The sequence below is a fragment of the Falco biarmicus genome, chromosome 2, assembly GCF_023638135.1.
Source record: "Falco biarmicus isolate bFalBia1 chromosome 2, bFalBia1.pri, whole genome shotgun sequence".
Lineage (NCBI taxonomy): Eukaryota > Metazoa > Chordata > Aves > Falconiformes > Falconidae > Falco > Falco biarmicus.
Genome location: NC_079289.1, coordinates 69,452,358 through 69,477,574, shown reverse-complemented (window position 1 = coordinate 69,477,574; position 25,217 = coordinate 69,452,358). Strand labels below are relative to the sequence as shown.

Genomic DNA, 25,217 nt, shown 5'->3' with positions numbered 1-25,217 from the left:
GCGAAGGGAAATAAAAACAAAAGTGGCTTTAGCGGTGCTCGAGGCTGCAGCAGCGCGCAGCGGGTCCCCAGGCAACTCGGGGGGCGCCGGGGCCGCCCCCACGGCCCTGCCGGCAGCAGCCCCCGCACCGCCCGCGGCGGGGGAGCCGCGATGCCCCGGGCCGGCGGCGCCCCGCGCCCGCCCGCTCCGCTCCGCGCTATCCCCCGAGCCGAGCCGTGCCGAGCCGTGCCGAGCCGAGCCGGCCCGGCGAGGGGCCCCGCCGCGGGCCGAACAAAGAGGCCGCTCCCGCCTCCCGCAGCCCGCCCCGCCGGCGGGTCCCCCCGGCGCGGCCAAGTTCCCGCAGGGCAGCGCGGAGGCGGGGGGGACCCGCCGCCCGGCCCGCCCGGCGCCCCGCCGAGCCCCCCGCGCCACCGGGTACCCGTGAAGCGGCCGCCGCCGTCTCCGTGGCCCCGACGCCGCTGCAGGATGAAGTAGCCGCTGCTCTTCTGCGTGACCCACAGCTTGAAGGCGTTTTTCAGCAGCACCTCCTCAGGCTTCAGCCACATCTTTCCCCGGCTCGGAGTCTCTCCCTCTCTCTCCCCTCCTCGCCCTCTCCCCCCGAGGCCGTCCCCCGCCGCGCCGCACCCCGGGTCACATCGCCCCCCGCGGGCTGCGCGGCTCCGGCTCCCTCGGCGCGGGCCCGACCGCCGGGGAGGAGCCGGAGGCGGAGCCCGGGTGCGGGCCGCCCTCCCCGCCGAGCCGGGGGCTTTGTGCGGCATCCGAGCCGCCCCGCGCCGCCGGGCAGCTACGGGCGGGGGGCGGCCTCTGGCCGGGGGGAAGGAGAGCGGGAAGGACGGTCCCAGTTCTCCCCCTCGGGGGTCCCGGGGAACCGCGGGCCCGACACGCAGCACATCGGGGCTCCCCCGGCGCCCCCCAGCGCAGCCTGGCGTGCGGCAGCGCGGCACCCGCTGCGCACGGGGAAGGCACCGCCGGCGGGCGGCCAGGGTCGGGCCCCAGGTCTGCCCAGCCTGTGCCAACACACTCGGCTCGGTGTGTGCACACCTGCCCCGGAGGGGCCCGCCCAGCACCGGGTCCGTGGGTCCGTCCTGAGCCCCCGCCGCGGGGAGCCGTCGGGGCAGCCGCAGGGACAAGGGTGCCCTGGCCCGGCCGCGGGCAGCTCGGCTCCCCCGTTCCCCTCTAGACCACAGCCGAAAGCTGAGCCCGCAGATACTGACTTTGATGTTTGAATGCCAGTGCCTGAAACTTCACCTCTCAACCGAAAAGTCAGAATTTAATTTTACGGGGTTGGGGTTTTTTCTCATTTAAGTAATAAGCAGGCGCTGCTGGTGGTTGAGCTGTTGGTAGGATCATTTGCGAAGCTGCACAAATGGTTACGTACATTGGTAATCCTGACACTGTATTTCACACTGTCATTAACCCATATTGCCATTAAAACATGACCAGTGTACTTTCTCTCAGTCATGTTCCGCTTCTGATTAACAGCAAATATTAAGTAAGTTCTTATAACCACTGCAGTAGCAGGCTGCTAACCCTCACGCACTCTTCATTTGGATTAAAGACCCCAGTCACTGCGGGTTAAATCACGTACTCGTCATTTGGGCGAAGATCCCTCTAAGTAGAGAATTTTTATTAGGAAAAAAAGACCTGAGCTTCACTTCACCAAGCTCAACCTACAACGTGAGCTGTGAACTTCCCAGCTCTTTGAAAGGGACTGATGCTGCACTGCGCTACTTGGCATAGCCAGAGGTGATTATTAACTGGGAATTGGAAGGTGCCCATGCGGACTGGTTTCCAGCTGCTGGTGGGAACATTTAGCAGGCAAAATTCTGTACTCAGCTGCAATCCAGTAAATGCTGTGTGATCCATGTTCTTTCAATTTCAATGTAAAGCAATGATTTCTTTCCATACATAGAATAGCAAGCAAGCATTGTGAGCATACTACTTGTCTGATATATAAAAAGAAAAGCTATTAAAAGGACAAGATGATGGGCATCCACATAACAATGTATTTAAAAATGAATGAGAGTGTAAGAATGCTCTTTCAGGATAAGAATAGCTCAGAGGTTTCCCCTGCCCCCAAAACAATCCTGAGGACATGTAAGTCTTGAAAGTTTAAATGTTCAGGGAAGTGAGGTGGTAAATATTTCTTCCCTTTTCAGACATTTAAGTATTATTTTCCACTATTGTTTTTGGAGTGGTTTTTGCATTCAACGTTGGGTTTTGGGCAAGCTGATTTGAGACGTTAGAAGAGGGCCAAGCAGATTGCTGACCTTTAAGGTGCTTTTGAGTTTGAGAGTTAGCAAAAGAGTAAAGCAGCTGGTTTCAGGATCCGGTGTCACAGATCCTGCCTCTGTTACCTGCCTCTGTTAATTAGATCTTGAGGCATGCTTCTGGTTGAACCCCACCAACAGTACTCCTTCAGAGTCATGGGCTTTGGAACCACATCCAAGTTGGCCCAATGATTATTCAAGCAAAATGGGATCATTCGTGCTTTTTAAATAAGAAGCTCTTGCAACACATGGAACTAGTGGAAGGTTATTGACAAAGAACCTGTGAGAGACAACTTCAGAGGGGGAAAAGAGGGATTCGTAAGATGAGGGAAACTGATCCAGGATGACAGGGTAAAACAAAGCACTTTGTAATATATATTGTAATAAATGCATCTACTGAAAGTAGGAGCATACTTCTCAACGTTCCCTGAGATCTGAGGAGAGACACTCGCTGCCAAAATGCCGCTGAGTTTTAGGACACGACTACCCTCAGTCCTACCCACTGAGGATGTCCTCTCCCATAGAAGTCCGCAGAACACATGAACCTGCCGGAGCTCCCTCAAGCACGAAGCCGTTCAGTGTGTACCGCATCCCTGCCAGGCAGGCATTTCAAACAGTCCCTGGCCTGGCAGCAGCATGGCTGAGGGCCATTAGCACACACCCTTTCCTGGCTCTTCTGCCCCATTCCTAACCTGGGACAGATGGACAGGCAGGCAGCCACAGGCATAAAGAAGCAGTAACACAGCCACTTCGGCACCGAAACAGGCACTGATAGCCTCCAGGTCAAAAAGGCTTGCAGGTGGAAGTTGAACATGCTTATTGTATTATTTAACTGAAAACCATCAAGGAAAGAACACCCCAGATATATATGTCTCATCACCAAATGGTGCAGCCTCTACCTGCTAACTAAAGTCTTTGGCAACAGCTAACAGAAGGTTTATGTTCATGGAGAAAGTCCTGCAGCGATATACTGGCTGTTTCCACAGCTGGTATTTGAACAGGATTTGGATGATCTGAGTATCTTATGAAATCTCCTGTGAGGCAATAGTTTTATAATGCTGGTGTCTAGAGAGACAAATAAAACCAGGGAGCACAGGAATCTAGTAGATTATTAGACAAAAACCAGGGTGCTGTGAGAAGTTATACACCTTTTTTATATGTTCTCTGACACAGTCTAGAAAAGCTAGGACTATCTTACTCAGTTGATTGAAGGTATTTAAGGTTAGTAGGCGGCAGAAAAATAGCTTTAGAAAAAAATGAAGATATATTTGAAAGGAAAGAACTGAAAGAAAATGAGGTCTCTGGCCTGATGCCGCCCTTAACATGAGCTCTGAGATGACTGTGTTTGGATTATTTATGATGCTGGGTCCCTTTCCTAGATTTCAGTACCAAATAGCACAAGGCAGGAGTCTGCCATTCGGACTGCGTTAGAGCACAATATCAGTCATACCTGGAATAAACTTCAGAGATCCTGAGCAGCCATGAGATGGAGTACAGACTGCACAGGGTGCAGGGGACAGTCACAGAGAAAAACGTGCTTTCCTTTCTTCCCCTTGTCACTGACTGCCTTCCCAGCCCTAGGCATGCCCTTTGACTTCACACGGATTCATCATTTTCATCCATGAAACATATATAATTTTTATTCTGGATGTCACTGAGATGCTCAGGAAGACGGATTCCTCACGTGCATCAAAGGAATGATGCCTCCATGGCCAGGAAACAGGCAGACATGGTCGTCTGGGCCTCCTGCCTGCCTGGCCCTCTGCAGAGGGTACCAAACCCTCTGAGCCTACATCGCAGCAGAGCTGGGGACGCTCGAACATACTTAGGAGAGTGTGTAATGCTCTAGGATAGACTTTGAGGCTTGCAGTTGTATAGCTGAAGCTGATAGATGTATGTGCTGCCACCAAAACAGGTTGTCCATGCTCCCCCCACCTCCCACCAGAACTCCTGTAGTGAATTTCATTAACTGAACCAGTCGAAAACTAACTTTTATTTACTTAAGTGTTTTGGATAGGTTAGGTCTTTAGTCATGTTGTGATTGTAGGAAAACTAGGGTGAAAACACACATCCTGGGCTGGGGGAAAGAAACAGGCTGATCCTTCAGGCAGCAAACAGTAGGGAGATTAATTTGCATTTATCATTAAATGACAACCTAAAGATTTAGGCTCAATTCATTTATACTTACAGCAAAAAAATACCTGGAATTTGTCTAGCAGAAGCAGGTGCACAGTCCAATCATCTCCATGTTTCCAGTTACGAGTCTTTACCTTCTGTCTTTATTAGTGTCTGAAAAAGCCCTAATCAGTGAGCTAACTAATTTCTGAAGACACAGTTGATGAAACTCCCAGATGATCCTGAGTTTGGACACACTAGAAGCAGCACTAAATGCAGAGAAAAAACGTGTAGGGTGCTAGGGAAATAATACACATTAGCCAATACAGCACTGGAAATTCAAACTGCTGGCTAATACATCTAGGGAAGAATAACTAAAATATACTTATCCCAGGGAACCAAAAAAAGCTTTACAGAGATTAATCAACAGCTGCTGTTTTCAAGCCTTTGTTTTCGGCACCCCCCCAAAGTTTTCCACTACAGCTTTAGCCTCCTGTAGACCAGTTGTCAGCAGGCATCAATACATTGCTTTCTTAGTGGCGTGTCCCCTTGAGGCCACCCGTTAATGTGGAGGTCTGCAGCCCTCTGCCTGAAAACCATTGAGCACTCAGACATCAGGAAAGCAATTTTCCTGAGGAACTGAAGCCACGAGTCTTCAGGTTCTCCATATTGATATGTGGCTGGATTTTGAAAAGACCTTATCTCCCACCTACACTGAACTAAGGAGCAGATGTGGTGACACAGTTGTTCAGCACCTAGCAGCAGCCTTAAGCCCTCAGCATGCTGCTCCGGGCACAGAGTCACCCTTGAAAGGACCCTCAAGTTCCAAAATCCCCCACTGCTAAGTCTGCCAAGCTTTCCATGTAACATAGGATTGTATTTCCCACATTGTGGAGACAAATCCCCATCACAGACCAGGTAGATAGCAGTCTTCCTCTACAGAAGCCTGAAGGGACCATTCCTGATACATCATATTACATTCAGAGTACTTCAGTGCTTAAATGATGTAGATCTAGCTGAGACAGTTTGAGAAAAGAAAACAGAAATTATTAAGGGTTTAAAACTGGCTTTTGAGCTCAGATTGGACGGGCCTCAGCTGAAAGTGACAACTGAAGTGGTGCACAAAATAGCTGCTTACAAGTATCGGTGTGTTAAATACAAAGATGATGATGTATTTGTAGCATTTAAAAAGCAATTCAATAAAAGCAGTAAGAGGGAGATTTATTTTTTTTTCAAATAGGAAAGGTTAGATTAAATACTAAGCAAATCCTGCTGACCAGGAAGTTTTTTTACTGTGCTGGATAGTGTAGTGAGGGATTAGAGGCATTTTAGAAATAGTGTAAGATGAATCCTTTTATATAAGATGGAGTCACTTTCTAATGTAACTCTGTGATCAGAAAGATTAGGCAACCCAGCAAGATGCCCTGTGCCTCCTGTGATCGGCTAATAATGACTTTCCTCACTACAAGAAATCACCTACAAGAGGGGATTTTGTAAGGTGCTTTGAAAGGCTCCTCTGCAAGGTTTCTCACATCAGACACCCTCTCAGACATTGTCCCGTTGGAAAGGGGCCATGTTTGCTTCTCACTTGCAGAAAATCCACTTCAAATTTGGCAGAAATGAGAGGGCCCAAAGGGAAATCACGGTAATTCACACGCAGCTCCCAACTGCTGGCAGCATGCCTCCATTGAAACCGCACTGCAAAGACCCCTCCCATCAGACGTATCAGATCCTGGGAATCTGCTAAAGCAATTCTTAGATCTTTTCAATACATACAAACAAACGATAGATTTGGGTTTGAAAGTATCCAGGAGATGGCAAAAGTAGTCAAGGTCTTCCACACTGAGAACTGCTGTGGAAAGGCCTGAACATTCTCAGCTACACTTCTAAGTAAATCAGTCTTCACCATCTTTCTCCTGTAATGACTCGATTGCAAAAGTCAGTTAATGATTATAGGTCCACATGTTTTTGTCTTCCCACCTGCTCTAGTAAAGTAACAAAACTGTTACAACTTGTAATTAATTCCAGAGGATTCATTTACTATCTCTGATTAAATTAATGCCTGCGTAATAATGAAGATATAAGAAGGTATAATACACTATCAGGAGCAAGTGCAATTAAGCTACAGGCAACACTGTAAAAACACATCAGAGGTTTTGATTCACAGTTTTATGCAATAGTATTTCACAGCTTTTTCCCTGTCAACAACATTATAATGTGCACTTTTGTATTTCAACTGGTTGAACTCATTCAAGTACCAGGTCTTTTGATGAACTATTTAGGACAGCAACGTCCGAAATGTTTGGGCTGCTGATTCCACTTCTTGTTTTACTTCCAGCATCACTCCCTGGCTTTCAGTTGCAAAACCCACTTCTGCAATTTAGGACTGCCAAACCTTTTCTGGGAACCACACAGTTACTGTGACACTGGAGGGGCTATCACATTTCAAAGTGTTTGACAACACTTCCTAAGACAGCCCCTCTCAGGACATGTAATTAAAATAATACATGCATGTGGTTTAAGGCAGTAATTCTCCAACTTTTTTCTTGGCTCAGTCAACTTCCAGCTCTCCAAAACACTGGAGGAAAAAATGGTCCTGGAGGCCTATACTGACATGCAGCAAATCCCTGCAGAACACGCAGGCGATGGAGGGGAAACCCAGGCAGGGGCTTCACGGTCACTGTTTCAGCAATGGACAGCAGAGGAGTGTGACCTGGGCTCGCCCTGCCAATCACTTGATATTCCCCCACACCAGTGCTTAATAATGCTTCTGCACTCTGCCGGAGTTCAGTCATGCCCGCTTTCCTCTTCATCTTCCGTAGGTGCAGAAGACCTCTCTTCATCACAGCTTGCCCAACTCTATTGGTAATGACCCTGGGAAGCCGAGAGATGCTGTTGATGACTTCAGGTAGGATGGAAAGAGGAAGGCACTTCCCATATTACTGCCCAGGGTACCCTCCTTGACCATCCTCCAAGGGCCTGACCCCGCACCTCAGAGGCATTTTCATTCCCAAAGACATAGCTATGGATAGATCTCATCCTCTCAGGACTTTTATATATTACCCAGTTTGACACTGAAATCTAAAATTATCCTGGTACAACAGGAAAGGAACGCCTAGCCCTGTATAAGAACCTGCATTCCAAGAATACCATTTAGTTTTGGCATGGCATAGTCATTATAATGTAGTGGGAATGGAAGACCTGGCCTCCTGAAATGCATTGACACTCTTTAAGGACAGCAAAGCAAGCAGCCAATGGTTTTGATGCTTTTTGGAACGTAATTAATTAAACTTTGTGATATGAGATCTTGAACAACAGAGCGAATTGGTGGTGCCAAGAAGAAAGGTGGCAGAATCAGAAGTAAAGGTGCAATGGCTCCATAACCTGTGACAAGGTGAAAAGCCTGGAGCAGAGAGGATAACATTTCCTAAAGGGAGGTTGTAACCTGCCTGTTTCCTAATTGCAGTTTTGTGTAGAGCAGTGGTGTTCCAGCAGTGAAAGCAAATGACCTTGATAGGAAAAAGGTATTACTGCACTAACACGCTACTGAAAGCGTAAGTGCTGGCATTCGCTCGTGCTAGGCAGTCTCAAAGGAAGCCCGAAGTGGAGTGGCCAGTGTTAGAAGCAACTTCCTCCAGGACTGTTTCCTGAGTCAAAATCCTCATACTAATTCATCTCCCAAGATCAAAAATTCTTCAGGAGTTCAGCAAAAGTTAGTTGATTCTGGGAATAAAAAAAAAAAACCAACCAAAAAACAAAACCAAAACCACCTCCAAAAGTGTGCCAGCATTGATTATAGTGCCCCATTTCATTTCTGTATGAAGATGGGCAGTGGTATTTCTACCATAGCTGTCTTCTGCTGAACCTGGGAACAACCTGCCTTAGCTAAAAGTATGGCCCAGGAAGCTGGCTGAATTTCGATTTTGCCTTGTTGCACTTGGAGCCAGAGGTTCTTGTTGTTTTAAAGATTTCCTTTAGGTGTTTGCTCTGTTTTTCCTTTGAGTAACCACCCTCTGGAATACTGTCTGTGTAGACAGTAAGACCTTCCTGAAATCAGGAAATAGCCATGCCTTTTTCTCAGTCACAGATGACTCAAGGCACGCAAGCGTTTCAGAACAGAAACACATAAAGCTATATTATCTCCTTTAAAGTTATTATGGTCTCGCTCCTGCCTATATACAGCAGGGTCTGATGCTGTACTCCTGTTGCGTGGGATTTCTCATGACCCTGTGCACACAAGGACCCTATGACCAGCCTGGAGCCCGATAAAACTCTACTCTTTCCATCTTTGCAAATCCTGCCCACTTGTTTGGCAGCTGTGGGGAGCCAGCATCTCCCACCATGGGGACCAACACCATATGGCCACCTGAGCAGCATTGGGGTGAGTGTGACGGGGCTACTGGGGCTGCTGGTGGCGCCGGGGCTGGGCGTGGTGGTGAGGCAGAAGGCACAGAGAGGAATCGCCATTTCTACTCACCACCTGAGGATTTTGGACCACCTGTGGGGAGCTGCAGCTGCAGAAGTGGCAAAACTATGTCACAACACAAACCCGATCATCACAGAAGTGTCAGCGCTTTGACGCAAGTTTTAAAATGTGTGTGAGTGCCTTTGAGATACCCTTTAAGATATTTTTTTCTGGCAATTTTTTACTCATATTTGTGCACGGGAGAACCCAAAAGAATACTTCCGTTGTGATTCTTACCTCTTTCCACTGATCTGATATGACACCCAAGGTTATGCTGAGATTGTACTTGGCACCTTGCTGATATCACCAAGTTGGAACCGTGCTGCACATGCCTAGGACTGGCTTTGAACCTGTTTTGAACCTGTTCTCTTTGATCAGTACTGCACTTCTGCTTCTACCTGACTGCTATATCCTGGATGAAAGCTCTGTGATTTCCTCCTGCTTTGGCTGCTGGCTAATCTAAATGTGACACCCACTGTTTCAACAGAATTTGGAGGCTTTTTCACCCACTGACCCATGTTTTTGCAGGTAGGCAAACAAGGTGTTAGTCTTTGAAACAAACATGACCACAGAACAATAAAAACTGGGAATGCATAATTGCAAAGAAAATAGCTATAACTTTTTTTATCTTCTTTTTTTTATTATATTGCTATAAACAAATTTTTTTAGAATTTATTTTCTGGTCTACCAACTCACATGGTTTCTAATGAAGTCCTGCATTGTTTTGCTCTTACTTCAGCAAAGCCGGTGACTACATACATGTCCATATTTTCTATTCCTTTCAGGAATAAAATATTCATCACACAGAGAAATGCACCAAACCATCTGCCTAGTCTTTATGGGAGATGTAGAAAGATTTGCAAACATGCTCTGCTTCCCTTCCCGTTTTCACAGATGAATAGGTTTACTTGGAAGTCTTTTCTTTTAATCTTTGTTTTACTTTGCTCTTTTTGTAAGTGTCTGAAGTCCACAGAGTCTTTTTCCATTCTTGTCATGGCGCAACAGTAAGAAATTAAAATGTTTTTACGTATTTAGTTCTCTCGTAGATTAGTCTCTCCCTGTATATTTTGGGAAAATGCAACAAGCCAACAGAGCCTGAATTTTCAGAAGCTTTTGAGTGTGCAGGTTCAGACCTAGCTTTGCAGAAGTAATCAGCATATAGTTGACGATGGCAACTGTGAAATCAATCCCTTTGGAGTTCTGGTGCTGAGTGTCAAGGAGAACTCATAAAAGTAGTTTCTGCTTTTGAAAACTTTGGACTTAAGCCAGAACTTTCATCTCCTTATCTATGAAAATGGGATATGACTTAAATACCTCTCCAACAGTTCACGAGGGTTCATTAATGTTTATAAAATGCTTAGAATTGAAAAGCACTGAGTATTACTGATTATTTATTAATTCCCATTGTCTTGCATTTTCACATTCCTTTCACTTGTCAAAGAAGAGGATTTTGTGGGCAGCAGAACCAGAAAAACCTGTAACAGCCTCTGCTTTCCTCTCTGTCTTCCCTTACTGTAATAGCCTCCCTGTGCCCCCTCTCCAGATCCCCACGTTGCCTTTACACCTTCAATGCCCTCTTCCTGCAATGCCTCCTGTCTCCCCTCCTTCCAGCATGCTCCTGGATGCCCTCCCAAGGCCTCCCGTGCTGGGACCAGCTGGTCTGACACAGCTGCAGATTGGCCAAGAAGTGAGAGCATGAAAATTGGTTAGACTTGAGAGACTGAAGAGCAAAAATGGGGGAAGACTCCATGGTAGACCTCTTCTCCTCCCCCAAGCTTCCAGCTGATGGAGTTTGTACAGCGCCTTCTCTTCCAGGCCTCTGCCTCTCTCTCTTTCTCCACTGAAATTAGCCACAGGTTTAAGAGTTACTGGGAACGGGGAGCTTGGTATAAGACTGTGTAAACGCAGAGTTGGTTTCTTGCTTTTTGATCAAGTAGACTTTTGAAATGCTCTGAATGCTCGGATCGTAAATAACGCAGGGAGCAAACTCACTTCTTCTTGTTGAAACCATTTATCTAAGCACAGCACTGACATTTCTCTGTGCTCCTTTTTCCAAGGTTCTGCTCACAGCAGTACGTGTCTGTGAGTCGCTCCATTCATGGTACAGATTAAGCCTTCTGAAGGACACAGTGGCTTGTTTCAGAAGTGCTTATGTTCTCCAGCAACAAGACTCAGGACCTTAACAAAAAAGCATTTTCCAAAGCATTTGCATGCTGTCAAACTATCCTATAGTAGCTCTCAGCCCATCTACCTTGTGCCAACGTGACAAAGTTTACTCTGCCCCGGCAGGGCCTGTGGAAGCTGCAGTAACTCCTTCTGGCCAGGGGAAGGGTGTTGTAAACGGAGGAGCTTGCTGGGACATGCCATCTTCTAAAGAAAAAGAGCATATCTACAAAAATACAGGAACACGTACATCCGTACAGGCACTTTGAATACCTGCATGGAGAAAGCAGTGAGGTAACAGAGGAACTGAAACCAAGCTAGTTGTGTGACTGCTTTGCCCTTTTTTGGCTGAGGGGCAGCCCTAGGACTTGGGAAAACTGGTGCTTTCAGTTCTGCCACACATTTGCAGCTCTGGCAAGTTACACCTCTGCCTGCTTCTCGCTGTAGGATTTACCCTGGCTTACACACGTGGGTGTGGATGCCCAGACAAACCAAACTTGCCCGAAAGCACACATTTGATTCACAGTTCTATATGCAAGTCCACGCGAGGAGTTTTGGGAGGGTGGCTAGGACTTCAAAGCATCACCTGTGTGAACTACCTAAGGAACCGTTCCACTGCGTGCTGCAGAACAACGTGTCTGTCTTCCCTCAACTCTGGCTCACAGACATTCCTACTCCATTATTAAACAACCAAAAATAAAATACTTCTGATTCAGCATTTTCTCCCGTGTGTCCTCTCCAGCTGCTGCCCAGGCATGGATCATGCACTAGCGAATGAGCTGTTGCTGTTTTGGACTGTGATGTTATTTCAGAAGGATGCACACAGAAGGCTCTGGCCATGAAGGGCATTTCAGCAGTGCTTTTTCTTAACCCTTACTTGACGGTGATAGTTCCTGTCTAAGAAATGGTGCTGCTCACATAGCAGAATGAAGACAGCTGTTGTCTGCCTCGGACCACACCAGCTGAGGTCTCTGGTGCCACAGGGTTGTGAAATTGAATCAAGATCTAGAGTAAGGGTGATGAGCAGCAGCTCTGTAGGGAAAGCCATCTTCAGGGAGCCCTGTGAAGAGCTTCCTCTGACCCACAAGTGCTATAATAAACCAGGGAGGGGGGGCAGTGCATGAATGGGCCATCACTACTAACCAGGAGATAGCTGTTGCAGGCTTAGGTAACCATTTTCATTAGACAACTTCTAATGCTGTGATAGTAAGAAGTTTGTGCTGTGGCTGCTGATGCCAAACCACAGGCTCTGGTAGCTAATACATGTGAAATAGTAGCTGGCTAAGGGAGAGTGCACTTTTCCAGCTACGCTGACTGCATGCATCTGTCCTTGGTGTGATCTCTGCAAGAAATGCAGGAATGATTGGCAGTCAGGGACATAGATCTGCAGATGGTGGCTGATCACAGAGAAACATTTGTGGACACAAGCATGGGATGCATAGTACATGAAAAAAAGGATCCTAAGGAAAGCTAGGGTTTCCTCTTTGGAGAAGGGATTCATTGTTTCCAACAATATGCTTACAAGTAGAATGTTTCTGCCCATTATTACATTATTTGACCCACTTCACCATCTTCTGTCCTGGCATGCAAAGTTATATGCTGAAGTCAGTTCACCTGATGGGAAAAGAAAGCCTAATTATGTATTAAATACTTGCAGAATGGTTTCAGTTGCTGAAGGCAAAATGGCTCAGCCTTCAAACTTGTTTGGATGCCAGTGCGCTCCGTGCCATTTGCGTTAACACAGCACTCTGCACCTTCATAGTTTCTGTGAGGGTGTCAGTTAAGAATGCCAGTCTTTTGTGACATCAAAAGAAATCAGGGATGCCACAGGGCCTCATGTCTCTGTACTGCACGTGGCATGCTTGTACACTTGTGTGCATTCCACTTTGTGCAAGTGAGAGGAAGACTTTCATGCTGTAGGTACTTCTTGACTTTTCTTCCTTTCCCATGCACTCCAAGGCCAACCACATTTTAAAAAAACTTTGGATCTCTGTCCAATATCTCTAAGCACTTGCAAAACAGGGAACCTTTATTTCCACCCACTCACCCTCCCCCTGCAACAGATTCCTGCCTTATTATCTTATCTAAGAAGAAAACTGTATTCTTTTTTTGTTAATGGAGGAGGGGAGGAGAGAATTTTCTTATTTACATTGATCATCACAACAGGGTATCTCTTTCTTCTCATCTCTACCCATTAGCCCGTTCCGAATCCCTTGCAAGACAGTAGTTTCCAGACACTCAGATGCTTCAGATTTAAGCTTGAAAGAATTCGGGAAACATGTAACCTGGGTTTAGTGAGGAAGGGTAGGACAATTGAAGAAAAGGCATGTCACCAACACGGGTTTAAATAAATTTTTAAGGTACTGACTTGTTGGAATTCCCTAACAGAAGAAGCTGCTTCCCAGAGTGTGACAAGAAACCTTATCTCTTTGCTAAGGAGATGTTTAAACATTATCTGCTGACCAGCATGTTAGCGAATAGGGAGGAACTACAGGAAGCTTAGTTTCTTAAATGATCTTACCAATTTCTCCATTTAAATAATCATCACGATATGGATGTGAGGAAGGCATTAGCAGATGTCAGATTAAGTTGGAGAAGCTGTCTGAAAACCAAAACTGCTTTTCCTTTAACTTGTGTGCCCTTCTCCCATAATGTGTCATCATGCTACTTATCTCCAAGGTGTTTACGCACTTCTGTTGCCACTTAGACATAAAATACAGGTCACTGGGGACAATGCTGTGATGCTGAAATATAAGAGAATATATATGTCACAATGGACGTATGAGCTCATGTACACAACGTTTATAATCTTAGCTTTATCTTCAGACTATTTCCCAGGTTTCTGGGCTATTTTCCAGACATCACTGCAGACACAGGTACAGTGAATAAATAATTATGCTCCGCACTTCCCTCCAACACAGAAACACACATACACTGCTCAGGACCATATCTTACAGTGGAACAGGCAGGTGGTCAAGCAACCAGGGGACAGGCTGGGCTTCTGCCTTGGTCTGAATATACTTGCTACATTTGGTAGGTGAAAGTCTCCCAACAGTGACACTGGAAAAACCCAGAGTCTGCCCACAACTTAATATATGGACAAATCTGCACTCTTCATTTGAGGCAGCACATGCGCTTGCGATGGGGCTATCAACTGACTGGTTAGGTGTGAACCTGTCCCCGTTCCTCCAGTGTGTATTATTTTCCATGACAGGAATTACCTGGGAAACACTTGTCAAGTAATGGCAGAGACAGTGATGACCACTTCTCTAGCATTGGCTTTGCAATTCTTTTCCGCTGTGTTCCTTGAGCCACCACTGAGAAGCTTCCCAGATCATAAGCTTAATATTCAGTCCCTTTGGGATATAAAGAAAAACCCCAAGCATGCTCTGACCCCTGCCTCCCACACGTCCAACAACCCTGCTCCTTCCCTTCCCCTGTGCCATGTCTCTCCCCCACACCTGAAACACTGCCAAGCACCCACGAGAGCCCCTCCAGAAGCACCTCTGGACTGTCACCCTGGTCCCTCTTGTTCTTCCACCTTCAGGAGCTATCACACATCACGGCAGTGTTACAGCTACGCACAAGATGACTTTGCCAGCATGTTGCTGCCTACCACTGAATTCCACCACTACTTACTTCTCCAGTGATGAAACGGATAAGATCTCTCCTCTGGCCCAGCCACTGATTTTCATAAAACTTAGAGGTACGTCACACTTTTGAAAGAATTTTGCCTTTCTGTCAGATCTGGCTGGAAAAGATTAAAGGTGAGAAGTTGATGGGGGCAGGGAAGGGGGGGAAGGGGGCTGATTTGATAGACAGACAAATAGACAATGTGATTGCATCAGTCTCATTTCCTTAGGAAACCCGGCTAAAAATAAAAGGCTTTATTTGCCCCTGGGAATAAAGCAGAATGCCTCACATCTTTACAAAACATTTGTTTCTATGTATACTTATAAATAGGATGAGGGAGGAAGTTTGCACTGGATTTTGAGCTAAGAAATAAAAGGAAGAGCAGGAGGTACATGAATTCCAGTGTCAGGATCCTTTCAGGCAGATGACAGCACAGCAACGCATGCAGGGTCTTGTACACCAACGCCACGTCACCCATGTGTATCCATCACTGGCCTGCAAACCAGCTGCTCGTTGGGCAATTTTTCACACCGCCACAGGACAAATGCACTTTTCCTGCACCAGTGATGGATGATGCACTTTAGACCAAACCCTTCACGCACTCTGAAGTCAGCACACTCTCTCAGGTGTGAATGAGTGACAAGGAAATTGCTGTATTTGATCAGATTTATGGTCTCTATGATCAGATTTACATATTTGTAATCAGATAATCTATGATCAGATTTATTTTCTCTGATCAGATTCCTGGCTGACATTGACCGAGACTAGTTACTTCAGAGGAAATACTATCCAAAAAGGTCTCATCCATCACCAATAAATTGTGTAAGCTGAAGAAGCACTTACACACCTTCTAAATTTCTCCTTTCCTGCATTAACTCTCAATATTTTGTTATCTTTGAAAATTTCATATGCTTCCTCACAACCTTGGCCTCCACAATAGTCTGTGGCAGTAAGTTCTTGGTATGCATGCTGTATGTAAAATGTTTCTTGTTTACAGGACTTGAACTTACTACCTTTCGGTCTTGTTGAACTGGCAGCATTGTGGGCTTGGGCTTTTATAGGCATACTTAACAGACAGGGAGCAAAGTAGTTCCACATCCTCTAGAAAATTCTGATTGTTGCATGACACGAATGCTGACAGAACATCAAAAAAAGAGAATGCTTCGTACAGCAGGAGCCGCAGCGGACTTCCCTCATAGTGGGCTGGCAGAAACAGGAGCGGCTGTGTTGTCCATCTCTTTTGCTTTTGCACTGTCTTTCAGTTTTTGCTTCAATGGCCTATGCACGGAAGCCCCTTCTTCCTGAGACATGCTACAATTTCCATTACAGGGATGCTTTGCAGTCCCAGCAAACGCTGTACTGAGGACTGTCACTAGAGGCAGTCCTTGTCCTGAAGAATTTATGTTTAAAATATGAAAGACCAGCACAGTCGGCAAAACAGGGATGCAACACACCACTGCAAGACAAGAAAAGGAACATCTATCTTGCCTGCAGGTATGACTGGGGCTCTTACCAGGAGCTAGCCTCAACTCGGCTTCAAGCTTGATCTTGCTTCTCCAGGGGATGAGATTGATCTGTCCTAACTTAGAGGTCAAAAATGAGACATCCGAGCTCATGAGGGATTCTACAATCCTCCACCACCAGGCAAGAGAAGTAGGTACCTCCAGGAGACCATTCATGTGGCCTATCTTAAAAATGTAACAGCCATTTCTTCTGTCTTCAATTGTATACATTTGAGATTTCTTCTCAGACTGGTTTAAAACCCATGCTCCGCTCTGCTGCTTTCAGCAGGGTTACTCATTCCTACTGCCATCTATTCAAGATTGACTATTTTTCTCATTTCCAAACTTATCAGCCAAATGAAGATGGTCTTCTGGATCATCACTGTCAGTAGTTAGAAGTCAGTGTCTCTGGTATGGGCAGAAATAGAACTTTTCTTACATATTAATCACAAAACGTGCCCATGCCTGTCTTAGGTATCTCATTTGTTAAATAGTTTTGAATTCCTTAGGTAACCTCTGAGAATTATGTACCTTAATTTCAGCTTAACTTGCACACTGAGAACTACTACTAATTCAAAAAGCATCTTAGACTTCAAAATCACTTAGATATTCTCAGAAGTTTTGCTCCTGATCTCACTTGCATCATGATCTTGAAAGAAAAGCACAGAGATGGGAAAAACATTGGAACAAAATGGTAATCAAAGCAGCTGATTTTTTAATTTTTTTTAAGCTCAACAGCAAAACCTCTGTCTAATTATACTGAACTGCAATAAAGTCTGAGTCATGACTTGTCAGGTGATGCTCTTGGTTGATGTGGTTACAAACCAACAGCTGCACATTGAGAAAGCAAGCAAACTAAAGACCTTTAAAAAGCATGTGCTTTCCTTGTTTCCGTGGCCCTTTGCTCTTCTCTCTCTGTATTACCTTATGTTCGATCAACTCATAGGGCAGAAACTGTGTTTCCTAATATCTTGATAGCGCCATAGACATTTATGTTGCTGTACAAATAATTGATATGTAAAGAATATGAGTGATGCTGTGAAAAGCCAGAAGGCTAAGGTTAATACTCAATGTAAACTTGACTTGTATTCATTTGTTATAAACACTCCCTGAAAAAAACATGTCACAGCACTAGAAAAATAAGGCTTTCTTATAACACAAGGAAAATATATGGCTGGTGCAGCCTGGCAACGCTGCTGTTTGTTAGTTTTATGCCCAAATACCCACACATGCAGGCTAGTCAGGGCACTGTTTGGCTGCTTCACACCTTGCTTATTGACTTTGCAGAAACCTCTTCTGAAAACAAAACTCTCTGCAGGATGTAACTGCTGAGTTATTCATCAAAAGGGACCTTCTATCATATCTTACATTTATGTATGTGTTTGCTGATATAATTTTTCTTTTTGTTTTTCTTAGTCCACCCACTCTAGCCTGAGTTAAGAGTGTTCCATAACTCAGCTATCTCCTATCTAGAGGGCATCCTGGGGCAGTTTACTTCGCTATGGAGCTAATGTGTTGCATTCTCTGACTAGATGTGGAACATTAATATCTTCATCGTGACCAGAGCAGACAACCAAAGCTGTGTCTGGATGCAGTGATTTTGTGTTTTTCCCTTTTATTTCCTTGTACCAAGGATGATGGCTTGCTTGTTGTAAGACACTGAAAACTATGTACTTCTAATATGGCTGATTGCAAGAAACAGATTGTGGGCGAGGTGGGGAGACATTCGATAGATAGAGATTGTGGATTTTTTTAGTAGGGAGATATTGTGTTGCATTTGCCTTGTCTTTGAATCACATTAAATATACACGCTGTTAAAAGGCTATTGAAATGTTCAAATGTCAGTGTTTCAAATGAAAATCAATAGCATGCTATTAGGCTCATTATACTGCTGTTATGCATCATTAAAATGTATTTAAAAGCTTTCAGCATAAAACAGGAGATGGGATGAATAACAAGACACTTTGAAGATATCCAGCATACTTAGAAGGCAATAAAGAGTCAGGCACAAGAGAAACTTTGTAGGCACTGGGAAAGAAAGCCCGGCAAAGAGCTCACCTGGTGTTTGAAACATATGGGAACATGAGAAAACAAATGAGACAGAACTCAGGATACAGATAAAATGAGTGGAGCTGCACCACTGCTGGAGGAAAACAAAATCATCAAAATTTTTTAAAGATACTTTTATAAATGGGTCTTTGCAGTTTGAGATTCTCTCTTTGCCTGGTCTATATATATCACTGTAGCACAATGCTCAGTGATGACCCTAAAAATACTACTGACATTTTGCCTTCTGGCACGGAAGGATTGTATTAGGTCCTAAAAGCACATTTATAAACCAGCTTTTCCAAGCACCTTTCTGGTCAAATGTCATGTGGAAAAGTGTCACTTCATCAGATACTACAACCTACTTCTTCCCTGTCTGAAATATGTTTCTAATGAGAAACTTTGGGATTAATATTTAAATATGTGTGTATTTTATACATGAATAAGTATGTATACATACAATTATATACATATGAGAGAAAGAGAGCTTCCTTACTGAATTTCTGGAATTTTCTTTCTAATATGAAAGAATGGGAAGAAGTGACTCTCCCAGTGGCTGGGAGTTTAAATGGGCAAGAGGGACAACAGATTTTCAGTCCCTGCACACAAGTATTTTTACGCTTTTATACCTGATTGCCATTGAGCACGTTTGCGTTCTTCCCAGAGCAGGACTAGAACACAGACCACCATCCTGCATCTCACTAAGAACACTCTCACTAAAACCATCAGACCCTGCTTTTGCTCCCTTTCCCTTGCAGTGAATCTTCAGTCCCTGTAAACTAAGACAAGTAACTTCAGCTTGAGGAGATGAATACTCCTCTCTGCTCCTAAGAGCCATAGCCTGGGCTGGAGTATAAAACCCAGCAGGCAGAGGAAGAAAGAGAACTTGCATCTCCCACTTCCTGGACAAGAACTCTAATCAGCTCTGAATTATTGAATACTCTTTCAGAAGGTGGATTTCAAATTTGTATCTTAAAGCATAAAGTCCTTCCTCCTGCAATTGTATCTGCATAGGTAAAGATCCAGCTGAAATTGATTTTGGATGAAAACAGAAACACAAAGCATAAGTCAAGTCATCGAGCCAGGGAACAGAAATAGTCCCATTTGAGTCAGATATGCAGTTGCATAGCTCAAATTATAAATGCTGAATGCTCAAATTAAAGTTCACAGTGAAGAATTCCTGAGCAATGCATATACTCAATGTTTTCACACAAAACACACGCTCAGCTATTTTAGAATTACAGATTGATTTTTAAAAATCCCTGTCTGATTAAACAGTAAGAAAAAAGGAGAAATGAAAATATCATTTTGCTTCAAACCATTTTTTGAGGAAAAAAATGTTTCTGAGTTATCACGGAAGGGCCTACACAAACAGATGTATGCAAATAGCTGTACTTTTATGCTGCTTTCATGTGTCAATGTGACCTTGCTGGAGTTTCACCATTGATTTTAACTGGGGCCAAAGCACCATCTCTTCTGGAAGTGCCTAATGCTCAAGAAACTGAGTGGACTAATATTAATTTACATGTGTGAGCATGTGCCATTTGAAAACTGGCTTAAAATGCAGAGGTATTGCTAAAATTTACAGTAGTTAGAGAATTCAGCAACAAACGTTTATTTCTAAGCCACCCAGTGTTCAGCACTTACAAAGTCATTCATGCAATGGTATTTTTGGTGTCTCTTCAGCGCTCTTCAAGCTAGTATCCAATTATCCAAGAACCCTTGGCACCTTTGAGGTCTGACTTACAAGTAGAGATACATTCTCATAGTTACTCAGGAAGGCTTCTAGGCATTGTTGGCATGCCAGTGTTGTTGACTACTTCAGGAATAACAAAATCTTTAAACCGGTGGTCCTATCTTGTGTTTTGAATTAAAGAGATAAACTAGGAAGAAAAACATGCAGTGGTCACTAGAAAGAAACACATGAAGAGATGCCTACAAAGTGCACCTACTCCTTCCTCTCCCTGTGTTGTTATTTAAAATACACTGTAGATGGGATGGGTCACTGAAATTATTATGGAAAGGAATTAGTGTACAAGAGAGAATTCTCACGAGAATAAACAGAACAATCTGGAAACGCTTTAATTTACCCTTTGACTTTAAGGTGTGATTTAAATCCTTCCCACTGCGTTCTTCCCAAATGAAACATGGGATAAGATATGATGGTGGGAGTTGTCTCCTAAGGATCCAGTCTCTTTGTTAGAAGAAACGCAAATACTTGCTGCAGAACAAGTCAATTTAATACATCTTCTTTGCCACTTTTTCTTTCTCCTTCCAAATGCTGTCCTTTTCTATTGATCCTTCATTAGTATTTTTTTCCTAGTGCCCACAATGCAGTTTGTGTTCCTTGGCTGTCATCTAAAATACAACAGCAAACAATAACATAATCAATTTTAATAAGGAAAGAAGGAAAACCAACTACAGTTAAATTATATGGCCTTTCCCTTAGCTCAGGAAATCAAATCAAATCAAACTGAATGCGTTTCTTTGGTCATGGATCTAATTTTCCAGTAACAATTTATCAAAGTCTGGTGTTCATTCAAATACTAAAACAATTGCATACTAATGGCCAAACAATTTGCAATGGTTTATTTGTATTTGTAAAGGGTTACCTGCCAAACTAGATTGTGTCCCTTTTAGTCTGGAATCTCTGCATCTGTATTAGCATTTACGAGCCAACAGGACAGTCTGACAAGGAGACTGAGCGTCAGTAATTTAAGTATAGCCCAAATCCCTTTAATCCGTCTTTAGGAACTCAAAGCATGATTTTTACTGAGGTTCTTACTCAAACCCAAACATAAAGAATGACGGGTATATTTTATGCTTTTATTGACCGTTTAATAGCTATTCTACAAGCCATCTAAAAGAAATGGAATATGTCCAGCCTGCTCCCAGAGGAGCTGTTTTGCAAAGGCAGAAAACAGAACTCTTCCCTTTACACTGCGAGACTGTGCCGCAGTGAAGTATCTCCTGCGGAATCCAACTCCCCCAGACCCACCGAGGTAGGTAGCTGGGGCCCCAACCTTCCTCCCTGAGCGTAATGTGACCTATTTCAGAAATCAAATCTGGCTGAGAACTCATTTTATTTGAGTCTGTGCTAGTATTACATACTCTTGCTTCTTCATTACGCAGGTTTTGAGCCCAAGCACATCCAAGACATGCCCACAGAATACAGCACTCCATGCAGTTACAGAAACACTCTTTTGCAGCACGCTTACTACACTTCCTGCCCCAGGAGTATTTTACCCCCATCTTTTTCTTAGATTAACATTTTTGCTACCCTGAAACAGCAATCTGTTTTATAATCATTCAAAATTCCCTTTGTCAACCGATTCTTGTGCCCATCCCACTTCTTACAAAGTATTCTATCTTCTAAACTGTTAGCTTCCTGCTCTGACCAGAAACCTTTTAATCTGGATAAAATAATTTCAGATGGCTGCATTAGCCACGTATGAGTCACACAATTTTTTTGCTATCTCAGTCATTGGGGAAACTTACTGCTCTTAAGTCCATTTCTGCAATTCTACATTCGTTATTCTAGTAAGTACATTATCCAAGAGTGGTTTACATTTCTGAAACTTATAGGAAAAGAAGAGGCAGCTTTCTCTTTCTAAACATGTTTCTTCTTTTTGCTCTATCTTCAGCAGAGCTTTTTATTAGGAGCAGGGTGTACCAAAACCACCACCTGGACAGAAGCATCACAGGTCTATTTGACTGCATATTAGCACCCAGCAAACTGTCCCTCAATTTAAGGCACAGTTTGAGGTATGATCATTTCTAACCATAAACTTCATACCAAAAATGAGCAAATACAACTTTTGCGAGCACACTAGAAACAGAAAATCTGCTGGTCAGTCTGAGGTCAACAGATGATCACAACATACAAAATTCTCAAGGAAGGATTACGAGAAAAGCTAAATTAATTCTTTGCATCTGTCCATGGGATCTTGGAGACCTTCCCAGACAAGAACCTTTACTGATGGGGTACAAGTGAAAAGAACTGTCTCATGGTGAGTGCTAGTAAGAGATGTAACATGAAATGCATAAAATGAGTCACTATTCATCACCAGGATCAGAGATTTGTACCAGCTGAAGGATGAAGAGGCTAAACTATGAACTGTGATGTGCAACCTGCTCATCAAAATGGTCTCAGTACCAAAGAAATAAGGGTGGTAACTTTGATACCAATCTTTAAAAAGGCTGTGGAGGTAATCCAACAAACTACAAACCACCAACTCCAATTTCTGTACTGAGAAAATTGCACAAAGCCACAGCAATGACCAGAACTTGTGCGCACAAAGATGAGACTGAGGAGTAACCCCCCTGTGCATGTGTAAAAGGAAGGATGGTGCACTCTTTGAGGTACATGCTAAGTTTCCTGGTGAGAAAAAAGATCATTCAGGACTGTAGAAACCAAAACTGGCAGGAAGGTGCTGCAAAGAATTTTCATAATATTGCATGACTAAATTAAATAGAAGCAATATCACATATTTCATAAATGCAAAGTAAAATATTGCAGTGAGGGCGGGGTAGAAAGGGAAGGAATCCTCCCTTTTTGTAGTGGTGGGTGCTACCTGTCTGTTCTCACTGGGGAAGTCACGGGGGGCAGTTCTTTTGCAGTGTCAGGTTCGTGGCTCAAAAGAGCAAACATGAAAAAGAAAGAAGTAAACAGGACTCATACTGTAAAGGTGCGTAAAACTATGGGACACTTGCAGCTTGAACACTGGATGCAAGTTTGGTCCCCCCTTCTCAAAAAGGATACGGCACAAGTAGGAAAGAAAGAAGGGCAGCAAGGACAGCAGAATGAGGATGCCAGAGAAAGGGACCTATCTTTAGGAACAACCGAGGTGAGACATGATAGCAGACGCAGAGAACGATGAGCAATGAACAGAGTGGAGAAGGCAGTACTGGTCTGCACAGCACGGTTCTTACACTGCAGAACTCATTGTCACTGGGTTTTATGCATGCCAAAAATAACAATGGTTTCATAAAGCACTTAAGAAGAGCTCAAGGTAAAAAATTTCCTTGGGGCTGGGAATCATATTGATGAGCATTCAACCTTTGACTCAGGAAGTACCTAAACAGCAGATGGCCAGAAGCCAAGGGTCCACACAGGAAAGCATCACTCTGTGCCTTTCCTGCTAGATGCTTCTTCTAGCAGTCATGGACAAGATGCTGTGCTAGATGAACATCATCCTACGGCTTTGTGTACAGTTATGGATGCTTATAGCCACAGCTACTCACACGAGTTTCTTTCCGTTGCTCCTATCAGGAAAAAGTAAGTTTCACTTTAATGAACTGTTACTCCCTTCAGTCTTTATACCCTCGTATCAAATCGTATCTCCTAGTCTCTCTAGCAGGCTTAAGAGAGACCCAGAAACAGCCACTGGCCCTTCGCCACTCTGCAGACAACTGACATAGTTTCAGCTTCCCGATCTATTGCAATGGTTTGTCAGCCCCACAGAATCAAACCTCTTCCTCTGACAGGAACAGACAACTACAATTTCTCTGCAAGTCAGCAATACAGAGAGGAAGACAAAGATGGCCTGTTCTGTACGTCCTCAGCTCCTCTGTAAACTGAAATGTTTTCTCATAGACTAAATATTTGAGTCAGCTGCCGAAGTTCATCTTTCTACCTATTTATACGGAAATCCATGCGTTATGGGGAACCTCCTTCTCCCATAGAGTCTTCCTCTCTAAACTACTGAGCTTGCACATTATTTGCCTGAAGATATTCAACTTTTCCCTGCGCATCACAAGTAAGGGTGAAAAGCTCTTGTTCATGTTTATGCTTTCCCAAGTTCTCCAGCTAGCCCTACCGCACACCTACACAGATCACTTCCCCAGCAATCTGCAGTCCAAACTTTGATCTTCTTCCTAAATCCTACAATTAAAGTCCTTGCTGCAGTCGTTAGTAAATTCTAAATAGGCCCAAACTTCCAAGGACTCCTTGGAATATGTTGGCCATGGCAGGAAGCTCACTGGCATCCTCTTCCATCAGCTTTACCATTTTAGCTGCGTACCTCACAAGCAGACCTCACTGCAATCTAGTCAGCTGGTGGGTAGCTGCTCTATCAACAAAGCTTTCAGATCATGTCTTACACGGCTCCAGACCCTATTTTTCTCCCAAAGTCATCACTTTTTTAACATCTGTGTATGTACATGAAGCCTTTACACCTCTCAGATCTTGGTTTCTTTCCCATCAATAATGTCAGTTAAGAAACACCTCTATTACTTGGTCTACGTGCAGAACACCAGCCTTCAATTCATGTTATTTCAGAAACCGAACTGCATCTTTTACACCGGTATGGCTAACTAGAAAGCCAAGGTCCTCTGGGCTGGGTGGCTTGAGGGGAGCACTATTACTGGAAGAATCAGACAGCAGCAGCAGCGTCTGCTCTCCGGCCTTGCCAAGCCCTTCTTCTCCCGGCACACACCACAGAAAGCTCTCCCTCCCGGCCATGCCCTCAGCACTTCAAGCTGTGCCCGAGGTCTGTGAGTTGCCGTGCCTCCAGGCGCAATCCCACAGGATCAGCAGGTGAAACAATCGTTAACGGGGATGGCCTTCCCCCCTGCCCCACACCCCTACGCCGGCAGGTCTCAGCCGAAGCGGATGACGCGGATGACGCGAGGCACAGACGCACGACGCCCCCCGGGACGCCCAGGGGAGGGCAGCCGGAGCGGGTACCCACCCCCAGCCCCTTCGGCACCCGAGGCAGGGCCGGGGAGCGCCGCCCGCCCGCCCCGCGCTCCCCTCGCTCTCCCGGGGGCACGGCCCCGTGGAACGCGCCTCCGCTCCCGCCCGGGGCGGTGCCAGGGGACGGTGGCCGGGCGGGGCTTCCCCGCCTTCAGAAGGCGAGGGACGGCCGCACGGCGAGATGCGGTCACACGTGTGGCCGTTCCGTCGTTCAGCGAACGGGCGGTGAAGTAACCCGGGTCACCCGCACCTGGGCAGGGTGAGGCGGCGGCACCTGGGACCGGGGCTCCGCCTCAGCCCGCCCGCTCCCTCCGTGAGGCAAACCC

General features: G+C 45.0%; 1 protein-coding gene and 1 long non-coding RNA gene across 4 annotated transcripts in view; both read right to left on the bottom strand.

Annotated features, from left to right (window-relative positions):
• Nucleotides 1-591, bottom strand: part of TBC1D8 (TBC1 domain family member 8) — a 48,028-nt gene extending 47,437 nt beyond the window's left edge. For both annotated transcript variants that reach the window (XM_056327765.1, XM_056327766.1), the window contains exon 1: nt 419-591. In XM_056327765.1, the coding sequence (XP_056183740.1) occupies nt 419-545 (127 nt within the window). In that variant the 5' untranslated portion in view covers nt 546-591. The remainder of the gene's footprint in view (nt 1-418) is intronic.
• Nucleotides 592-9,540: 8,949 nt separating this feature from the next.
• On the bottom strand, nt 9,541-24,766 carry LOC130144141 (uncharacterized). 2 transcript variants are annotated; one of them, XR_008820017.1, is made up of 4 exons: nt 20,285-24,766; nt 14,653-14,764; nt 13,535-13,757; nt 9,541-12,627 (listed from the first exon to the last, which is right to left on the bottom strand). It is a non-coding gene; the product is annotated as an uncharacterized LOC130144141 (long non-coding RNA). The 2 variants fall into 2 exon arrangements; XR_008820016.1 differs by lacking the exon at nt 9,541-12,627 and having other exon boundaries at nt 13,082-13,757.
• Nucleotides 24,767-25,217: the final 451 nt, after the last annotated feature.